Below are 19,323 nucleotides of genomic sequence, written 5' to 3'. Positions count from 1 at the left end.
ACATAGCAGAAATTGGCAAGCTTCTGTCAGGACCCATGCATTACTTTGTCTTCTTTCTCCCTCCCCTTACCTCTCCCTTGTTCATCAGGCTTTCCTGCAGACATCTCAGACGGCCTTGGTGTCAGAGGAGGCACCTGTGATAACTCTGACCTGCAAACGGAAGATAACAAACAGGAAGCGGTCACACAACTTGCACAAAAACATGCTGAATGCTTGTCATCCTGCAAGAAAATGCCCACCACGGAAACATGTCCAAGGAGCCCTCCAGGGCAGATACGATCAGCGGGTCCAATATAAACATCTCACTTCCCCAAGGCCAAGAGACCGCCCCTGCCCTTGTGGCTTCTCCACACTTCTCACCTTTCTGGGGGTTTAACTTCGAAGCGTGCCTCCACCTTCTCTTCAGGCTTCTGGACGGGTAACGTTCTGACAGAAAACTTTCTTCCCTTACGAAGACTGTCTTTGGGATGGCTCCCTGCAAGCGAGACACAAGAAATGCCCTCAGACCAGGGACACTTTGGGGCAGCTCACACCAGAGGAACAAGCAGAACACCTCAGACCTGTGGGGAAGCTATCGGTGCCAGCACTCCTGATTCTGTTGGAGTCTCATTACTGGTTAGGTCTTAGGTGGCTGCAAACCCTTCATCTCCTCCATGTCCACAAGTCAGGAGCACAACTTTCTCTCCTGCGCTATGCATTGCCCAGTATTCCCTCACCCTAAGACACCTTCTGAAAGGCAGGTCTTGGCAGGAAAAGCTGGAGGCCTCACAGAGCGTGTTTGGGGCCTCCCAAGGGAAGAGATCCCAGGATGCCTGCCTTGCTCTCACAGACACCCTTGCATACCTTTGTGCGGTATCAGCCTAAAGATACCGTTTCCAGGAGGCTGTGAGCAATGCCAAAAGAAGGCGCAAAGCTCCCATCTCCAAGGTGGCCGAGGCCTTGCCGCATATGCCCTGCAGCTTTGGACTATCTTCCCAACACAGCCTTCAACAATCTTCCCAACACAGCCTTCCTCAGCAACATAAATCAATCCAGGAGGAAAGCCCGTGATAGAGCAGCCGTCCCTTTTGTTCCCCTGACAGAAGGAGGTGCTGTTCAGCGCGAGGGTGGACTGAAGCTGTTATTATGTCCCTCCAGCACAAACCACTCCAACAACGAAAAAAGTCTCTGCAAGACACCCGAGGGACCAGCGCACGCTGGGGTTGTGTTCTTCAGCAGGGCAACCCCCATCAGTGGCCTTCCGCTGTTGAAGGATCTTCTGCCTCTCTAGGCTAAATATTTGAGGCAAACGCAGCCACAGGACGGGCATTTTTCAGACCCACACATCACCTTCGAGAACGGCTTTCTTTCCATACTCTAATGGACATAGCAGAAATTGGCAAGCCTCTGTCAGGACCCATGCATTACTTTGTCTTCTTTCTCCCTCCCCTTACCTCTGCCTTGTTCATCAGGCTTTCCCAGAGACATCTCAGGAGGCCTCGGTGTCAGAGGAGGCACCTGTGATAACTCTGACCTGCAAACGGAAGATAACAAACAGGAAGCGGTCACACAACTTGCACAAAAACATGCTGAATGCTTGTCATCTTGCAAGAAAATGCCCACCATGGAAACATGTCCAAGGAGCCCTCCAGGGCAGATACGATCAGCGGGTCCAATATAAACATCTCACTTCCCCAAGGCCAAGAGACCGCCCCTGCCCTTGTGGCTTCTCCACACTTCTCACCTTTCTGGGGGCTTAACTTCGAAGCGTGCCTCCACCTTCTCTTCAGGCTTCAGGACGGGCAACGTCCTGACGGAAAATTTCCTTCCAGTAGGAACACTGTCTTCGGGATGACTCCCTGCAAGCGAGACACAAGAAATGCCCTCAGACCAGGGACACTTTGGGGCAGCTCACACCAGAGGAATAAGCAGAGCAGTCAGTCCTGTGGAGAATTCATCAGTGCCAGCACTCCTGATTCTGTTGTAGTCTCACTGCTGGTTCAGACTTAGGTGGCTGCAAATCCTCCATCTCCTCCACCTCCAGAGGTGAGGAGCACAACTTTCACTCCTCTAGTATTCCTTCAAGGAGAGAGCAGTAGTCTGTTTGGCAAAATGTCTACATCAGTAAGCCGATGCCTCCATTTACACTTCCTTGGAGGGCTAAAATTTCTCTCACACAACTCAAGAGAATGCTCTGCAAGATGTGTTGCAGAGATATATGTATGAAGTGTGGAGGTGTCCTTCTACAAATCAAATTCAAATAGCAGCATTGCACATTTTTGGCATAGCCGTGGCTCCCATCCCTCAGGAGTAAGGAAGTCTTCAAGCCTGTGTCAGGTTTCATCCATTGCGTTACCTTTCTCTCTCTCCTCAGCCATGTCTTCCTGCTGTTCCAACTGGAACTTCCAAGTGGGTAACAGCTGGTGAAACTCTTCACTGGAAAGAGATAGAAAGGCATGAGACTGACAGCAGTGTCTAACCAAACCCTGCTGTGCACTGGCAGCGCAGCCAGAACACACCAGCCCCTGTGAGATGTGCTGATTATCTGTCAGCACTACTGCAGACAGCACATCCAGGGGACCTGTCTTGTCCCGTCGAGCACAAGACCACCCCTTTGCTTCTCTGACTCACTCGAGTGCATACCTCTTTGTACTCTCTTTTTTCCCTTTTGCCTTCCTGGCTCTTGTCAATTTGCCTGGTGAATGCCTCATTTGAGGATGTTGACACCGGCTACCAGGGGTTCCTACAACAGTGGAAGAAGACAGCTCTTCAGAAGAGCACTTTGTGGCCACCCAGGCAAGAGGAGGTGCAGAGCTGCTCAGTCCCAGCTTGGCAGATGGACAGACTTTACCTTGTTTGTTCCCAGATCCCTTCATGGGAAAAAAGTCTTCAGCTGTTCTTCCAGGGGGGAGCTTAATCTCAAACCTGGGAAGAAGCAGACACAAGCTGGAAGAAAGGGCTTCACCTTCCCCTTGCTTCCAGTGACAGAGATGGCCAATAGTCACTTCAAGGTCTCCAGTTTCCTAAAGCAGCACATCCAGCCTGGTCACCACCTTGGAGGGCTCCATCAGGTAACTGTGTGACACAGCCAAGAGCCCTCTGGCTCCCTGGCAGTCCCTCCATGACACGTGCTTGGGCTTTGTACAGAGCCAGCTCTGTCCCACGGCTCCTCAGTAGATCTGCTCAGCAGGGCTTGATCCAGGCCCAGAGATCTGCTGAGCCCCACAACCTCCGTTTGAGCCAGTAAGTCCCTCCTCTTCTGCCCCTTGCTCCAAGGACGAGGCATTCCAGAGAATTTTCACGCACTGGAGTCTCAGAAAGCCAGGGAAATGTTCCCAACAGGACTTGTCCAGGTCAGGTCTTTGACCAGCCCTGAAGAGACGCTTCCTGGCTACAAGTTAACACACAGGAAAACTGAGAAGCTGTCTTTTGAAAATCTTTTTGCCATCACCCCATCTGTGTCCTTAATCATGTGAGGAAGGTAACGTACAACCCCCTTTCCATGTGAATACAAGTGAGGGCAGTCAGAGTCAGGAAGGAGAGTAAGCACACGTGGAGGCAGCTGGGGACTCTTCCTTCAGGAAGGGATTCTTCAATAACCTTGGGAGCAGGCAAGGTCTGGCAGCACAGCCCTACCTCGCAAGAGCTGAGAAACCAAGCAAATGTACTCACATGGGCAGCACACGAATCCCCTGAGGACTCATGTGGAAAGCAGAAGAGTCATCGTCTGATATCACATTAATCCGCGTAAGTGGGTTCTGCAGAAGGGACAGAGACACAACAGATGAGGCCAAGGAAAGAAGCTCCTCCTTCACAAAGGCAGCAAGCCTTCCCACCAGTGTGGCCGCCTCAAGGAAACTCTCTCCTCTGCATGTCTGTCTCCACCAGCAGCCCTCCCTCAGCACAAACAAGAGCTGCACGGTTGTGCTACAAGACCTGCCATGGTCTTACACACTTGCCCGAAGCAGCTGGGTGTGGAATCCCAGGTGAGATGGTTTGGTTTGAGCCACAACAGCTCTTCTCCAGGCCTCTGTTACCAAGGCCACCAAATGCAAGCAGGGAGCTCTATGAAAACTCACATTGTATAAAGGCCTATCTTGGCAAAGTGGTAACGCTGATGACAGCAGGCCAAGAAGAGCCAGCTCTCAAGCACTCAGAGACGACCCCGAAAGACTGGCAAGGAGCCCTGGAAAAAATCTTCCACTTACAGAGAGCATGCAGTTCAACACTGTTCCAGTGCCATCGATGGCAAGAAGAAAGTCTTTGTAGTAGGTCATTCTGAGGATCTTATCTCGGCTCCTAAGGATACCGATGCCCTTGAAAACAAGGTCATAATCTTCTCCGAGCCCTGCACCCCAGGTGAAAAGCACCACCAGGTCATTCACACATTCCTCCACCATCTTCTCAGGAACAGTTGTCTTCAGGGAGAGCTGGGAATAGTCCAGGGGGACGACTTGGAGATCATCTGGAAAGCGGCAAAAGAGGACCAAAGTGAGGTGGGCAGCAGCTCCACAGGCCGAAGGAGCTCCCACCCCACCAGCGATCCTGTGCTCCGGGCATGTCTTGTTCAATCTCCTGGACAAAACTCAAAGCACTCCACAAACAGTGGTGTCACGTACAAAGCAATGGTTTCTTCCAAGCAGAATTAGCACAAAAAGATCATGGCCATTGAGTAGCAGCCTTCTGCTGGAAGAGGGGTCCAGATTCCATGGTGATGTGGAGGGTGACAGCTGCTGCAGCTGCGTCATGCTCAGGCTGTCAAAGACTGCACAACATCCTTGACAGTCAGCCTGGCCATCTTACCCTGTGCCCTGACAACTGCTTGGGGGACATTTTGGCTTTCAGTGGCACTGATCTAATGCAGATCTCGGATTTGGACAAGGTGAAGGTGTTCGCTTGCTCGCAGCCCAAGGCCGCTGCAATGGCAAGCCAAGGCTCCACGCTGCCGCCTTACCAGGAATGTCTCTGTTGGCATGGCTGATCCTCTGAGCCTGCATAACTCCCTCCAACAGACGAAATTTCGGTGCAAGCACATCCCCGTTCAATTTACTGTAGTGCTGTCTCAGGACGTAGAAAACACCAAGGCCATCTATTGCCACACCCTGAAAGCAGCAGAGAACAGAGGAGCAGAAGATGACATTTAGATGCACTAACAAATGAAGGACTCACTCCTAAGATATGTAGCAGGCAAAAGACAACCAAACACCTCAGAGCTATGTCAGGTCCAGGGGACGTTGGGCAATTGAGCAGGCCCCGAGAAGGGTCCCAGGCTGCTGGCTGAGCCTCTGCCCTCCAGCAGCAAGGGCTACAAGTGGCCAGAAAAGCTCAAAGTCTCTCTTCTCCTACAGACAAATTCCCTTTGTTGCACTCCTTGTCAAAGCAGCAGCTCTGTCCCACCTTTGTGCCCTGCTGAGCCATTTCCTCTGCTTTCCCAGGAGAGGTTGGACCCTTGCACTTTATGGTGGGGGGCTGCCTGCCAGCCGATTGTGGAAACCATTGCCAGGCACGTGAAGGACTGGAAAGTCATCAGGAGTTGTCAATATGGCTTCACCAATCTGATAATGGTCAGGAACCAATGGAGAACCCCAGAGTCAATTCTGGACATGTAGAGGTCGGCATGGGTCCAATCCTGTTCAATGTGACCATTCTTTCTCCAAGACACTGCAAATGGGATCCCAGGCAGAGAGGGGTGTTGAACTTGAGCCAAGACACCTCTTCTCCAGGCCCCCTCTGTAGTCAAGTCCAGCAAATGCAAGCAAGGAGCTCCACAGAAAGCTGGCACTGGGGAAGGCTCTGCCTTGCTCGAGTGCTGTGCCAATGACAGCAGTCCATGAGAAGCCAGCTCCAGAGTCAGAGAATCATGAAATGGTTTGGGTTGGAAAGGACCTTAAAGATCATCCAGTTCCAACCCCCTGCCACGGGCAGGGACACCTCCCACTGGATCAAAGCCCCACCCAACCCGGCCTTGAACACCTCCAGGAATGGCACAGCCACAACTTCTCTGAGCAACCTGAGCCCAGGCCCTCTCCACCCTCCCAGGAAAACATTTCTCCCTAAGATCTCATTTCAATTTCCCCTCTTTCATCTAAAATCCATTCCCCATCATCCTCTCCCTGCACCTCCTGAACAAGAGCCCCTCCCCAGTTTTCCTGGAGGCCCTTTCTGTACTGGAAGCTGCTCTAAGGTCTTCCCAGAAGGGCCTCAGAAGGCTGGCAAGGACTTTCCAGACTGAGCTGGGGGGGCTGTCTGGGCTACTGCGAGCATCCAGGTACCAGGAGGAAGAGGAGGAAACCCCCACCTTGTTCAGGGCAATCTGCTGAGGCATGTACTCAGACACAGTGTCCCAAACTCTTATGACTTCTGAAAAGCAAAAGAAAGACAAGTCAGGCTCTGAGCCAGCGGGGTCACCACCCCTCAGCCCCATCCCAGCCGCAGAGCTGATGGACACAGCTGAAATCAAACCTACGGCAGGAGCACGATGTTCAGGGTCCGGGGCTGTAGAGCCCGGCTCTTGGCTGGCTGCTGCCTCTCAGTCTCGGTGTGAGCCCAGAGGCAGAGTGGGGCAGCGTAAGGGGTTTGAGCATGTGCACCCCACTGTCTTAACCACCCATCAGCTCCAGGGTGGGGAAAGACAAGAAGCGCCAGTGGGGAAAATCAGAGGCTGCAGCTAGATGCCCAGCAGAGGATCTGTGCTCCACTGCTTAGAAGGAAAGCCTCTGATTTCCAACACAGGCATTGCAGAGGCTCCTGGAGACCCAAGGGAGGTGCACCATACCTCTGCCTTCCTCAGACAGCACCCTTCCTTCCCTTCCCTTCCCTTCACTCCTTTCCTCTTCCCCTTCCGATGCCCATCTCCAGGGTTGATCCTCTTCCTGGGGAACAGTCAGCATGGCCTCTGCCCCACCAGGAAGGCAGTGCTGTGCTCCTCAGGGGCTCTGACATCCCTAAGGCCTCTCTGACTGAGACAAATTGGGGTCCCTGAGGCAGTCCACAATTTTGGAATCTGGTATCCTATTCAGTAACACAGCTGGAGGAGATCCTGAAGGCCTTACCTGCCAGGCTGAGCACTTTCAGTGCTGGGAATCTGACGAAGGGATACTTCATCATTTTGGCTGTGATTCTGACTAGGAAATGTCTTCCCCTGTTCCTCCTCCACTGCCCTTTGGGGAAGTGTGGCAGGACTGGGCACGGGTGGACTAAGGAAAGCTCTTGTCGTTGTGATGTCAGATGTCCTCCAGGTGGAGTCACCAGATGTCCTCCTGCTGGGCAACCACCATCACCCCTGACCTGTAGGGGACCAGCAGTTGGTGTCTCCTGGCATTGGAGAGGCCAACTCTGCCACATCTGCTCCCCAGAGCCCCAGTGCCAGTGGGGATTGTTTGATTGCTTTAATGCGGCCATCAAAAGCCCTTGGCATCCAAGCCAAATTCGAATCCTAAAAGCCTCCTCCTTCAGTGACCACCAGCCTGGGGAAGAAATGCTTTTGCCTTTTGGCACCACCCTGCATGTGACTTGTCCCTCAATCTGCCTTCCACTCCTTGCCACATGTTGCTCCCTGTGCCTTGAACCCCTCCAGTCTTTCCAAGCCCCCTCGCTCCCCTCCCTGTGAGCTCCCATCACTCACCAGCCCCACCCTGCACCCTCCTCCCAGCATGCTCAGATCTACCTCCCACCCCTCACCCGGGATCGCCCATGCCCTGCTGCATTCCTCTCTCTGGACACACAGCCCCGCGGGCAGAGCTTTCCTTGGTTTGACCCCTTATGGATGCTCTTCAGGGTCTGTTCTCATGTAGGGAAATGAGTTCCTCTCTGCTCAGTAGCAGGTTGAGCACTGGACACTTCCAAGCAGGGAGGTCTAACATGGAGCGTTGTAAGAGAGTGGACAGAGTACCTGTAAATGCTGACAAGCTTGTGGTTTTCCTTCGGTGCCACGATATTTCACAGTTTACGTGCTTAAAGCTTGCAGTTTAAGTCTTGCTGTGTGTTTTTTTGGCGGAAGAATACAGGCGGAGGAGATGTCACTATCCCGACTTCTCACAGCTCGACCAGGAAAACGCAGTGAGTGAGAACAGTCACAAAGGGGATGATTTGTGGTAATGGAATGCGTTATCTGCATAGAGCAGTGCACACCCCCAGTGTAACACAGATGGTGGCGGGAATGGTAAGAAGGGTGGTTTGTGTGGTCAGGAAAACAGATGATACCTGAAAAGCTCTCTCTAATGTGGCCTATTCGTCTGGGGCAAAGGACACTGAGGGGAGATCTCACACATCACCTCCGAGAAAGGTGTGAGCAGATGGGTGATAAAAGTTGGATTTAGGGGGAGTTTGTAATGGGACTTGGGGTAAAACAATCCTATTTTGAGGGAGTTTGAGTGGAAATGCGAGAATGTTTGAGGGGAAAGAAATGGTTTGGGGTGTTTGTGGAAGGGATTTGCGGTGAAAGTCATCTTTTTGGGGGTTAATTGTGAGGAGAGTTGAGGTGAGAGTTGCATTTTGGGGGAATGTGGGGTAAAAAAATCCTATTTGGGGGACTTTGAAGGAAAATTTGAGAGGATTTGAGGTGACAGCCTTGGTTTGGGGGAACTTGGGGAAGGGATTTGGGGGTTTTCTGAGGAGAATTGTGGTAAAATTTGTGTTTTGGGGGATTTTATGAGGGGATTTGAGGTAAAAGAACCATATTCCGGGGCAGTTTGACTGGAAATGTGAGGAGATTTGTGGTGAAAGTGGTGATTTTGGAGAGTTTGGGGAGGACAATGAGGTGAAAGTTGCATTTTTTGTGAGTTTGAGAGGAGATTTGAGGTAAAAATCACCTTTTGGGGGAGCTACGGAGGGGATCTGGGGTAAAAATACGACATTTGGGAAGAGCTTGAGGAGAAATTGGAATAGGTTTGAGGTGAGAGTTGATGTTTGGGGGAGTTCGGTGAAGGGACTGGAGGCGAAAGTCATCTTTTGAGTCAGGAGATTTGTGGTGAAGGCTGCATTTTGAGGGAGTCTGAGGGGGGGGTGAGGGGACTGAGAGGAGACCTCAAGCAGAAAATTTCTCCTGTGAGGGTGAGGAGGCGCTGGCCCGGGGTGTCCTGGAGAAGCCGTGGCTGCCCCATCCCTGGAGCGATTCGAGGCCAGGATGGATGAGCCCCTGGCTCCAGTGGGAGGTGTCCGTGCCCATGGCAGTGGGGGAACTGGGTGGGCTCTGAGCTCCCTCCCCAGGCAACGCTAAGCTCCTCACAAATTCCCCCAAGAGATGACTTTCACCCCAAATCCCTTTAGCAAGTCCCCTAACCCATGCCTTTCACCTGTAATCTCCTCACAAATGGCCCCCAAAGATGACTTTCACCCCCGATCCCTTTACCAGTGGAATCTATGCAAAGTCATCTGTACCCCTAAATGGTGATGCTGAAAAGCTTAAGACAAGTCCATATAGGAGAACTGGTCATACATTCTATGCTACTGCCTGAATAAAACAGACACTTGGCCTCCAGTCGGCCAGAGGCAATATTAGGGTGGTAGCTGAAAGCTGATTTGACAATCACAGTCCAAAACCAGAGAAGTTTCCTTCAGACTAAATATTACTCTGCAGCAGGTATTTCGCTGCTACTGAGCTTCACAGCAGACTTTCCATTAATTCTGTCTATACCCCTACTTCCAAGATCTGAACTGCAACTGAGATTTTTGAACCAATTAAGGCATATTGCATTTGGGACATTAGATATCATCTCCACTTTACAGGAACTATTGAAAGCTATTCCATAGCAGCCTTAAATACTTATGGGAAATTATCAGAACAATTAAAGGTTCAGCCTACAGTTTCTCAGCATCGGGCATGTCAATTGCACGAGATCTGTAGCCTTTACAAATAAGCAGCAAAATGACTGAAGTACGTGCACACATGTATCCAATATAAAAACGCCCTACCTTCCCGAAATTACTTCTGGTGCAGTATAGTTGGGGGAACCACAGCTGCTTCTTAAAAATTCTCCATCTGACATCATAGTTGACAGACCTGAAAGTGTGTAAGAGTAACTACTAAAAATTCAAAGAGCAAAATCATTTCACATTGCATACATCACCTAGAACAAAACCCTAGAAATTCCAATTGGAAAGTTAAATTTATCTTAGTAAGCAAGTAACACTCTTTGGAATTACTGACATTTTGATATGAGCGTGCCACATAACCCTCCATTTATTTATCATAAATCTGAGTAAAAATAATCAATTATTGCACACAACCTAGAAATATTTGATAACATATTCATTATTTGAGAACATTTATTACATGACAAAACCCAGTTCAATTTGGATGATGCGCGTGTGGCAGAGATCAAAGTTGCTCTAGGGAGATGGAGTAACATAGGAAAGTAGGATTTTGGTCATCAATAAGGAAGTCTTAAATAACACATTTACTTCTAAACACCAAAGTGGAAGATGCTACCACAGAATTGCCCAAAACTCTTTAAGAGCTTATATTGGCTAGGAGAACTGAGGGGAGCCCCTGACTTTGCCACAATTTAGACACCTACACTGCTCAGATGGTTCCCAGATCACTGCTGTTCATTAGTTGAGCTTTAGATACTCGCTCGGTATGGTTTAGCATCACTAAACAACTACCATTCCTAGGACAGCTGTGTCCAATACCCTCTGGTTTCCTCAGTGGAGGCTCCATGACCGAGACTACCATATGCCAGGGAAGTCAGTCTCCGAGAAGGAATCACACCTACCCTTTCTACAGGGCTGGGAGGGAGGTGAGAAGTACAGCTTGGCTAGCTTTCGTATTGTAACACACAAAAGCATTTATTAAGGTCTTGTTTAATACACCAGTCCTGACTAACTGAGCGCTACAGCTTTGATGAGACTTAAGTTGCAGGAAGATACTTTATACTTAATTTCTCCACCACATAAGCCATTCAACCCAAAGCACTTATTACACACAAAAAAAATCAATACTGTGATTCCCAGTACCCAAATAATTGAACTCCATGCTTTTAAAATAAGCTTAGAATATCAGCATTTCCTGTCACCTTTCTTCAGACGCCTCAGAGTGCTTTACAAGGTCAGGTATTATCCACTACGTCTACACGAGGTATATCGTGATATCGTAGCAGTACAGATCCCTTACTATGTTTATTGGTGAGGATTCCCAATTCAGACAGCTCCAAAATCTAGCTGCCAGTCTTCTCAGCCACTCTGTCAGAAACAGCTACGATAAACAATTAAGCTTTCTGATTAGTAAAGGCAGGGAGATGGCAAAAACGCACAGGAGTTTGCACGATTAACAGTTCTTAGTTTACCCTTTATACTTTTAATTATGTTTTTTCAATCACATTTTCGCAGTTTAAGTGAATTTAGAGCAGTTTAACAGGAGGTCTAGTGTATTTTACCACAGCAATGTGGTTCTTAAACATGGTAAACTGCCTCTGCACTCTACTTCCAAGAGAGCGAAGCAGTTACATTTTACAGATAGTGAACCAGGCAATAGGAGTGAATATTGAAGTGGATGGGTCAGGAATTTAAGCATTTCAGAGAAAATATTGCTAAGCAAAACCAAAGAAATCAGTTCACAATTTCACTCAGTCATAGAAAATACATGACAAGAAAGCCTGAGAAGCACACAAGTTCTACACATGTGCAGGAACACAATTTTGCTTTCCATTCACACTCTCCAGGTTCTTGTATTTTGTCCCACCATCCGGGTATTCAACTACAGACATTTTATTGAAACTTTCCCTCAGTAATTAACGGGATCTAAGTAATGAGAAATGCAATCAGACATAAAATAGCGATGCTTACCAAAGTCAGCTCTCTTGGCATTCATGTGTGCATCAAGCAGCACATTTTCAGCCTTCGGATCTCTGCATACCACCGTATGCCTGCGACAGCAAGCCATGCCAGAAAGGATTTGCTGGAACACACGTCTACCTGCATTCCAATCAAGCTAAGGCAGACAAACATTTTAAACAATTATCAGACCATGGAAGACAAGTGGTTTTTCATTTATGTGAACCAAAGGAAATTTTTGGTGGTCTAAATTTATCACTTTTAGTTTTGACACTTCATAGAGCAGATGATCAGAACCTGTAGCAGAAAGCTTCAGAGTTTACATAATTTTGTTTGTACCACAACTCTAAAATAACCAAAATAAAACATGCCCACCAACTCAGAAATTCATTGAAATTTCTTAATCATGCTTTTGAAATGCTTTAGGCAGATGTTACATACTCAGTAATTAGAAACATTAGCACCCAACCATTAACTTTATCTAAGTGAAATATCAATGAATTTTGATATTTAACCATACCATAAGATTTAAGTTGACAAAAGCTGCTGCTGACATGCAGCACAGAAGTGACAAATTTTAGATGCTGCTTAAGCTGTTAGCAGCTAGCCACAAACAGCAGATCTATCTGGGCATTTCCTACACACACGCCCGACCCATGTCAAGGTTTGTTCTAACTAACTAAAAGTATCCTGGCTATCTAAACCGTCTGTCAAAAGCGACTTCAGAGCTTCCACATAAACTGTTCTGCCAGTAGAAGAGGATAGTAAGGGCACAATGGTAGCTTTCCAGTAATGGGTTATACTGAAGAAACAGTCTTCAGATGGATACATATTCCTCCAATTTGTACCCAGTAATGGCAAATTAACTTATCAGTATCAGTAGAGAGAAAAAATGCTGTGATGAAGTCATACATAAAGATCTGAAATGTATTAACATACAGCCCTTTTTACTTACACAAAAACTTACAGTCTTAAAAGACTATTTTAATTGCCAGCTCAAAAGTTAGCACTGAACCCATACAAAAAAACCTCGATACAACTGAATGTGACAGTACCGCCTGCTCCTGGTGCCTGGTAATGTGGTCAGCACAGCTCATACCATTTTAGGAGGCAAACGGTCATTCTGTGACTGAGGCATGTATTTCTTCCCTTTCCCACGTTATCAGGCTGTGAAGGTCCTGCGAACCAAGTAAACCAACCAAACAGATTTCTTTTTCCCTTCCCAACCAGCCTCAAGGTTCCTGCGTGCCAGACTCATTACCCCCTTCCTCAGCAGCCTCGAAGGCCCCAGGTACACAGCCAACCAGGTGGTGGTGATGACCCCGTCACAGAACAGGGAAATGTAACAGCACAGAGAGCACTGGCCATAAAATCAAGTCTGAAGTGGGGAACCTGGACCAGGATTGCTGCTAGACAGCCAGACCCGAAACCTCCCAAGGCCAGGGACGTCACCACCATTGTCTCCTTCCTCCAGGATCGAGTGAGTGACTCATTGTTTCACAGGATTAAGTCCAGACTGCGATTGTTATATTGATATAGTAAACCATGTATTAAGATGTGACACAATCTGCAGATGGTCCAGGCGATTAGAAATCAAATGTTAAGTTTTATTATAAATTCTGTATTATGCTACTTGTAAATTATACTGCATTGATTCTGTTTGCAGAAATTCCGTGCTATACTAACCATGATACCCTGTTAAAAAAAAAAAATAAGGCTTTATTTATATAATTCTGCTAAGGATCCCCCAAAAGAACCCGTCTGTCCCTCAGTTTCAAGTGTCACAGGAACATTACAAAAGCAATAACAGAATGCAAGTCATTAATTTGTAGAGTTTGACTACTTCTTACCCTTCCATTTTTACATATATAATCAAGCAGTTCTCCTCCTGAAACGTATTCCACCACCATGAAAATGTCAGTTAGAGTACTGATGACCTGGTACCTGATAAGAGAAGGCATATGTTAGTTGACACACTCAGTAAAAGATGTTCCTTACATTTGGTTAAAACCAAAGAGTCAGATAAAAGTACACTTGAAAATATTTGCCAGCCAATTTGCAGCCACTGGAATGACAACGTTTTTCTAAAACCATTTCCACTCCTTTCACTATAATGACACCACCATCAGCAAGAACAGCAGGAAATTTTTATTCCCTGCCAGGAATATCAGTCTTTGTACTTTCAGAGTACTAAGCTTAGTTTCACAGAAGTCATTTGGACTAACTATGATGCTACCCCACAGACAGTTGGTGCAGTGAGGAAAGAATTCAAAAGCACTTTGCTACTGTCTCAAAAACATGCACTTTTCAACCTTAACATGCAAAAAAAACTGACTTTCCATAAAGAAAAAAAAAAAAAGTGTCCATCAAGACTAAAAAAAAACCAAACCTGCTCCTAATAGTAACAACTATTATCTTTGTAAAAGGGACCTGTATTTTTAATTAGTATTTAAGAGCTTCCAACTCTGGTTGTTATATTTTAATACTCCACTTCTGTTAAGTTTCAAGAAAAAAAAAAAAAAACAGCTTTCAAGTTTTGAAATACTATTTTATAGCCAAACTCCCCATGTGATAGATTTTGGGGTTGTTCTACAACCTATAAGTTGTTTAATTTTTTTCCCAGTCAGAAGTGTTCCATTTTTAAGGAAACAAGACAATGAACTATGATAACACTTTGGTCAAAACTCAGGTATTCTATTGAGAAGAGAGGAGGTGGCACTTGGACGAAAATGAATGTTTCAAGGTATTACACTTAAGCATACAAATATCCGAATTGCAACAAATAACTGAATTCACACACAGTCCTCAGGATTGCACCGTTCTTCAGAATGCCAGTTCCAAGACAAAGCAGAAAGCAGACACACCACCTACACTGGAAAACCATAGGTCATTAACAAGCATATCACTAGAACATACTTCAAGCAATAAAACACAACAAACTTACTATAGAAATGCCCTTTACAATCTTGTTCTTAACTCATTTTCTAAGCAGAAAAAAAGGTCAAATACCACCAGAAAAAGAAAACTGAAGTAGCATCTAAACCAGAGGTGGATGCTATTAGAAGCATCCATCAGGATCATATGTTTTATATACCTGTTGAAAGGACTTGTAAGCAAAAATCAAATAGAAGATTTCCGGCCTGCAGAGCTCAGTCTTGTGCAAATGTGTTACAGAAGACACTGTAGGCATACTCGGAAGCTGGTTACTTTCCTGATGAGATACTACTAGTAGTGTTGCACTTTAAACATGTTTTAAATAAGACCAGTGAGAGCAAAAAGAGACTAGTGCTTCAATAGGTCTGATGACAGCAAGCAAAACTTACAGTTTCATTATATGAGGGCGCCTGAAGAGTTTCAGGCTCTGAATCGCCCTGAGGATTTTTCCTACAACATCAAGGCTGTGAATCTTCTGTCGACTGAGGATCTTCACTGCAACTTTTATGCCCAATTAATTCATGTTTGCCAACTGCAAGGAATGAGGAAGTATTCAATCAGGGTTTTCAACTACTCTGTTAAAGACATTAATTCGCCTCTCTCTACTGTTCCCAAGAAATACAAGTTCAGATGTTTTGTCAGCATTCCACATACCCCTATGTGGAATTAGCTAATTTTTTTTCAGCCTTTTGCTAAGGCTGAAAACTAGACAGCATGTCGTTTCTTCTGCCCTACACCAACTTGTCCCACAATTCTATCATAAGAAGATGAATGGGATAAAAAAGAAAAACCTTACACTAATATTCAGAAGTCTTGCAGCCTGACTGTATTTCTGCACTGCTGCAAAGAAACACAGCGCATCCCAAACACTTCCATCCTTGCTCATGAAGAAAACTGTTTTCTTTCCCTGCGTAAGTCACTACAGACTTGTGGTGCACTTGAACACCCGGTCAGATTCATCAGAAGCTGTGATAAAACAGCAGTGATCCACAAAAATCCTTCTGCATTCAACAGATACTTTGGACATAATTAGCAAACACCTATCAATCTACAAATCTCACTCCCAAGACAAGATACTCCTGCTGCTTTTTGCCTCTATACTGAGCTAAAAATGCAATGCAAGTGAGAAGAAACTCCTAACAGAGACAGAAATAATTAGAAGCATCTGAGTGATTATTCATACAACAAAAAGATAGGTACTCTGTAAAATAAATCAGTTTGTCTAAATTCCTGCAGGGAAGTAACTGGGTAGTGGATTACCCAAGACCTGGAACTATCACAATGCCTTTTGTACACTGAGAATACAGAAAGGAAAAACTAGCAACAGCCACAGTAACCACAACACTGGACAGGCACATTTGCCCTGCTGAGGAATGCAGGACAAAGCCCACATCTATCAAAAGTCCTCGACAGACGACAAAGCGTTGGTAGCCAGGTGCCAAGAACTGTAAAGCCAGGTCGCCCAGAAGAATTATTTGCTTTTGACCAAACCTACAGTTACAGCAATCACACCCTCTTTGCTTTCTTCAGTTCATATGTGAATGAAGTTTTAAAGGAACCCAACAAATTATACCACGTATATTCAGACTGTGAGGAGCAATGAATCATGATTATAAACCAGCAGAAAAGAACATTCCATTTCAATTCCAAAACCTCTGTCTCTCAGTAACGTGAGCTGAAGTAAGCTAGAACTATCTGAAAACAAAATCTTTAATTACTATGTTAAAATCTAACATTCATTTTGGTTAGTAGGAAACACCCTCTTAGAAGCTAACAAAAGATCAGACACATGAATTTGCATCTTCCTTTGCTTTACAAAGTACATTTAAGCTGTTTGATTTAGTAAGTGGCATGTATATTCGAGCATTCAACAGCTCAGCGTATAAACATTCAGTCCTGACATACATTACATTATAGAGTGTCATTTATTAGCCAATTTCTGATTTGTCACTACATTACACATTGGAATTTCATTAGAATTCAGAAAAACATTAGAATGTCATGTAGTAACTACAACAATCTATGTTTCATATGCTAGGCACGTAAGAAAAGAGGTTTTCAAAACACATTTTTCATTCAAATTAAACACTATCATTTGCAGTTGACTGAAACCAATATCAGCTGTCTCAGCCTTCAAGATTGCATCAAGCTTTGATTTTTTCGTTGACTGGGAGAAAACAAGATTTTCTGCTTCTTCAGCTCTGTTTGCCAACCGAATAAATTATTGTAAAGAAAACATACCTTGTGCAGGTGCACAGAGATCACAAAAACCTCTTCACTTATGACATTTCAAAAATGAAATCGTTGTTTTCTTCAGTATTTGTTGCCTCCCTTTTAAAATTCATTTTAAGATTATAACAAATCTAGCTTTTTAAGACACAAGTTTCCAATAACTATGTACTTCATGAAACACAACTGTTTTCTTCGATACAGTTCAAGATATCTGTTATCCGTAAAACAGAGGACGCTTACTGGTAACAGACCGCTGGCCAGTTTTGAGTTCAGCATAAACACACAACTGAAAGCAACACCTCCGATGATAACATCATGTGGAAGGGTAAGAAGCCTGGGTTATACTTCCTCAAGTTACTTCATACTGCCTTTTGACAGAGGTTTTAGCTATAAAAGGTAACACTCACAAATTAGAAGTAATCAAAAGGTTAGTCCCCCTAACCATCAAGCAGCTGTTAGTCCTTCAAAAGAATCGCTGCAAAAGTTGTTCACTTTACAGACCTAACATTTCCCTATATTTCTTTACTCTCCGGCAATACCAACTGCCTTCAAGCTTCACTATGCCTGTGCACAGCACCAAGACTTCCAAGATGGTGACTGAGTCTCAAAGCAGCAGTGACTTCTTTTAACCATCAAAGTGCAGAAGCAACCACGTCTAAACTCAGTTCAGCCAGTCTTCAACTGGAAATGGGTTATGAGGCCATTCAGAGTAAACAACACGCTTGTGAAATACAGACAACAGTCATGAAGTTAGGAGGAAAAAGCCAAACAAGCATAAATTGTATTTAATGAACCGTTTCTGCAAGACTCCTAAAGGCAAAGCCGAGGTCCAGAGAAATGCAGACTTTAAAAGTATGAGCTAAACAAAAGTTTTCATTTGAGTCTGCTCACCCAGCCTGGTCTCCATTCTGGCAATCACCTCCTGCAGCCGGCTCCGCTCCTCCTCCATGTCCCTCTGCTGCTGTGACATCCAGTCCTGGAGCACTGGGGAGAGACAGCAGCAGCACTGTAAGCACGAGGCAGGAAAGCCCCTCTGCCCACACCGTCACGGATAAGCTGCATCCGTTTGTGTCATCACACTCGGCACAACCCCAGGACATCAATTTGTAAGAGGGAGACCCCGAGATGCAGTGACCAAGGCAGACAGGGCTTTGCCAGCCTGAGCTCCCAACCTCTGGCTGACTCAGAGCCCAACCTCCTCCCCGTCTTCTAGATGCCCCCAGCCTCAGCACGGGGGACCCCGCAGCCATTTCGGCACAGGGGAATGGCAGATGTACCCTTGAGCTGCTGGTCGCGATGCTGTGCCCCCAGGGCCAGCTCCTGGGAGGTACTGTGGTGCATGGCCTCCACCTTGTGCAAAAGGTTGTGCACGTCAATGGAGAACTTCTCCATCTGCTCAGTGACGCCATTCAGAGACCTGCGGAGAGGAGCGAGGGGAGGGTCACCCCTGTGGGACATGCGTCGTCTCACTGCGATAGAGAGGGGGGTAAGCAGAGGGCCAAAGGCTGGGCAGACAGCACAGAGATAGAGCTGCTGCTTAGGGGAGTCACGACAAATATGAAACAGCTCAGCATCCCTGGAGGCAGTGCGTGGGAGACGGGATGGCCCCCGCTCCTCCTGAGGTCCGAGGCTGGTTCCTTGTAGGACAGGGAACATCGTGGCCTGGGACCAACAAGGGGATATGACACCAGCTGCTGGTACCTGGCGTGCGAAGCAGCACTAGTCACTGTGTCGATCTCCTGATCTTTCAGCTGCTTCAGCCGCTGGAGCTGCTCTTCATGGTCTTTGTGCATCTCTTGGACAGAAACCCTGTGGGACATGGGGAAGGAGCCCACCAGGGGCCGTCACAAAGTGGTGCTCCCTGTGACGGGCACCACGGGAGAGGCTTGGTCGTGGGGCTGAGAACCAGGTCCCAGGAGCTGAGCTGGCACAGCAGTCTGCCATGCGGCACCCCGCTGGCAGGCATCCACATTTGGGAAGGCCACATTTGGGGGTTACAGGCTTCTCTGCCAAAAACCGATTTCTCACTGACCCAAACTCAGTGGATAGCAGTGACTCGCTGACCTAAATAAAAGGGATTTAGGGGAGATAAAACACTGGGTTCAGCATCTTTCAAAATACAATGCATTCCCTCTGAAATGATGTCTCCAGCCAGATCTCCCTGGCAAATCCCACATTCCAAAAGCCATGGAGCTGCCCACAACCCAGTGCTTCTGGATTTTTCCTATCACCATGGCCCTGTTCCCTGGTTCCATCACTAGAAAAGGGTATAGAAAAGGTCTCCTCCATCACCTTCACCCGGCTCCTGCCCGGAGAGAACCCGCAGGGTGTCTCGGCACGGGAGAGGTGTTGCTTTCATGGCAGTATGGCATTCTCTACCCCGGGGGCACACAAGGATTTAGGAGC

General features: G+C 46.7%; 2 protein-coding genes across 7 annotated transcripts in view; both read right to left on the bottom strand.

Annotated features, from left to right (window-relative positions):
* Positions 1 to 26: 26 nt before the first annotated feature.
* The window catches only part of LOC128849293 (uncharacterized), a 60,889-nt gene continuing 41,592 nt past the window's right edge, over positions 27 to 19,323 (bottom strand). The window contains exons 6-15 of the mRNA XM_054050564.1: positions 4,934 to 5,081; positions 4,188 to 4,444; positions 3,652 to 3,737; positions 2,831 to 2,904; positions 2,623 to 2,722; positions 2,336 to 2,415; positions 1,724 to 1,838; positions 1,434 to 1,513; positions 361 to 475; positions 27 to 150 (exon numbers count right to left, since the gene is read on the bottom strand). Coding sequence (XP_053906539.1) covers positions 27 to 150; positions 361 to 475; positions 1,434 to 1,513; positions 1,724 to 1,838; positions 2,336 to 2,415; positions 2,623 to 2,722; positions 2,831 to 2,904; positions 3,652 to 3,737; positions 4,188 to 4,444; positions 4,934 to 5,081 — 1,179 coding nt within the window. The remainder of the gene's footprint in view (positions 151 to 360; positions 476 to 1,433; positions 1,514 to 1,723; positions 1,839 to 2,335; positions 2,416 to 2,622; positions 2,723 to 2,830; positions 2,905 to 3,651; positions 3,738 to 4,187; positions 4,445 to 4,933; positions 5,082 to 19,323) is intronic.
* LOC128849231 (fas-binding factor 1 homolog) lies at positions 11,021 to 18,803 on the bottom strand. 6 transcript variants are annotated; one of them, XR_008447227.1, is made up of 7 exons: positions 18,619 to 18,803; positions 18,195 to 18,334; positions 17,809 to 17,901; positions 15,075 to 15,217; positions 12,807 to 13,695; positions 11,764 to 11,908; positions 11,021 to 11,173 (listed from the first exon to the last, which is right to left on the bottom strand). XR_008447227.1 is itself a non-coding variant. In XM_054049873.1 (4 exons), exons 1-4 carry the CDS (start codon positions 18,735 to 18,737, stop codon positions 15,144 to 15,146), a joined length of 426 nt encoding a protein of 141 aa, XP_053905848.1. In that variant the 5' UTR covers positions 18,738 to 18,803; the 3' UTR covers positions 14,526 to 15,143. The 6 variants fall into 6 exon arrangements, 1 of the variants encoding a protein (XP_053905848.1); XR_008447229.1 differs by lacking the exon at positions 15,075 to 15,217; XR_008447230.1 differs by lacking the exon at positions 15,075 to 15,217 and having other exon boundaries at positions 13,602 to 13,695.

This window comes from Cuculus canorus, chromosome 27 (genome assembly GCF_017976375.1).
Source record: "Cuculus canorus isolate bCucCan1 chromosome 27, bCucCan1.pri, whole genome shotgun sequence".
Classification (NCBI taxonomy): domain Eukaryota; kingdom Metazoa; phylum Chordata; class Aves; order Cuculiformes; family Cuculidae; genus Cuculus; species Cuculus canorus.
Note: the sequence above shows the minus strand (reverse complement) of the source record. Positions and strands in the feature narration are given on the sequence as shown.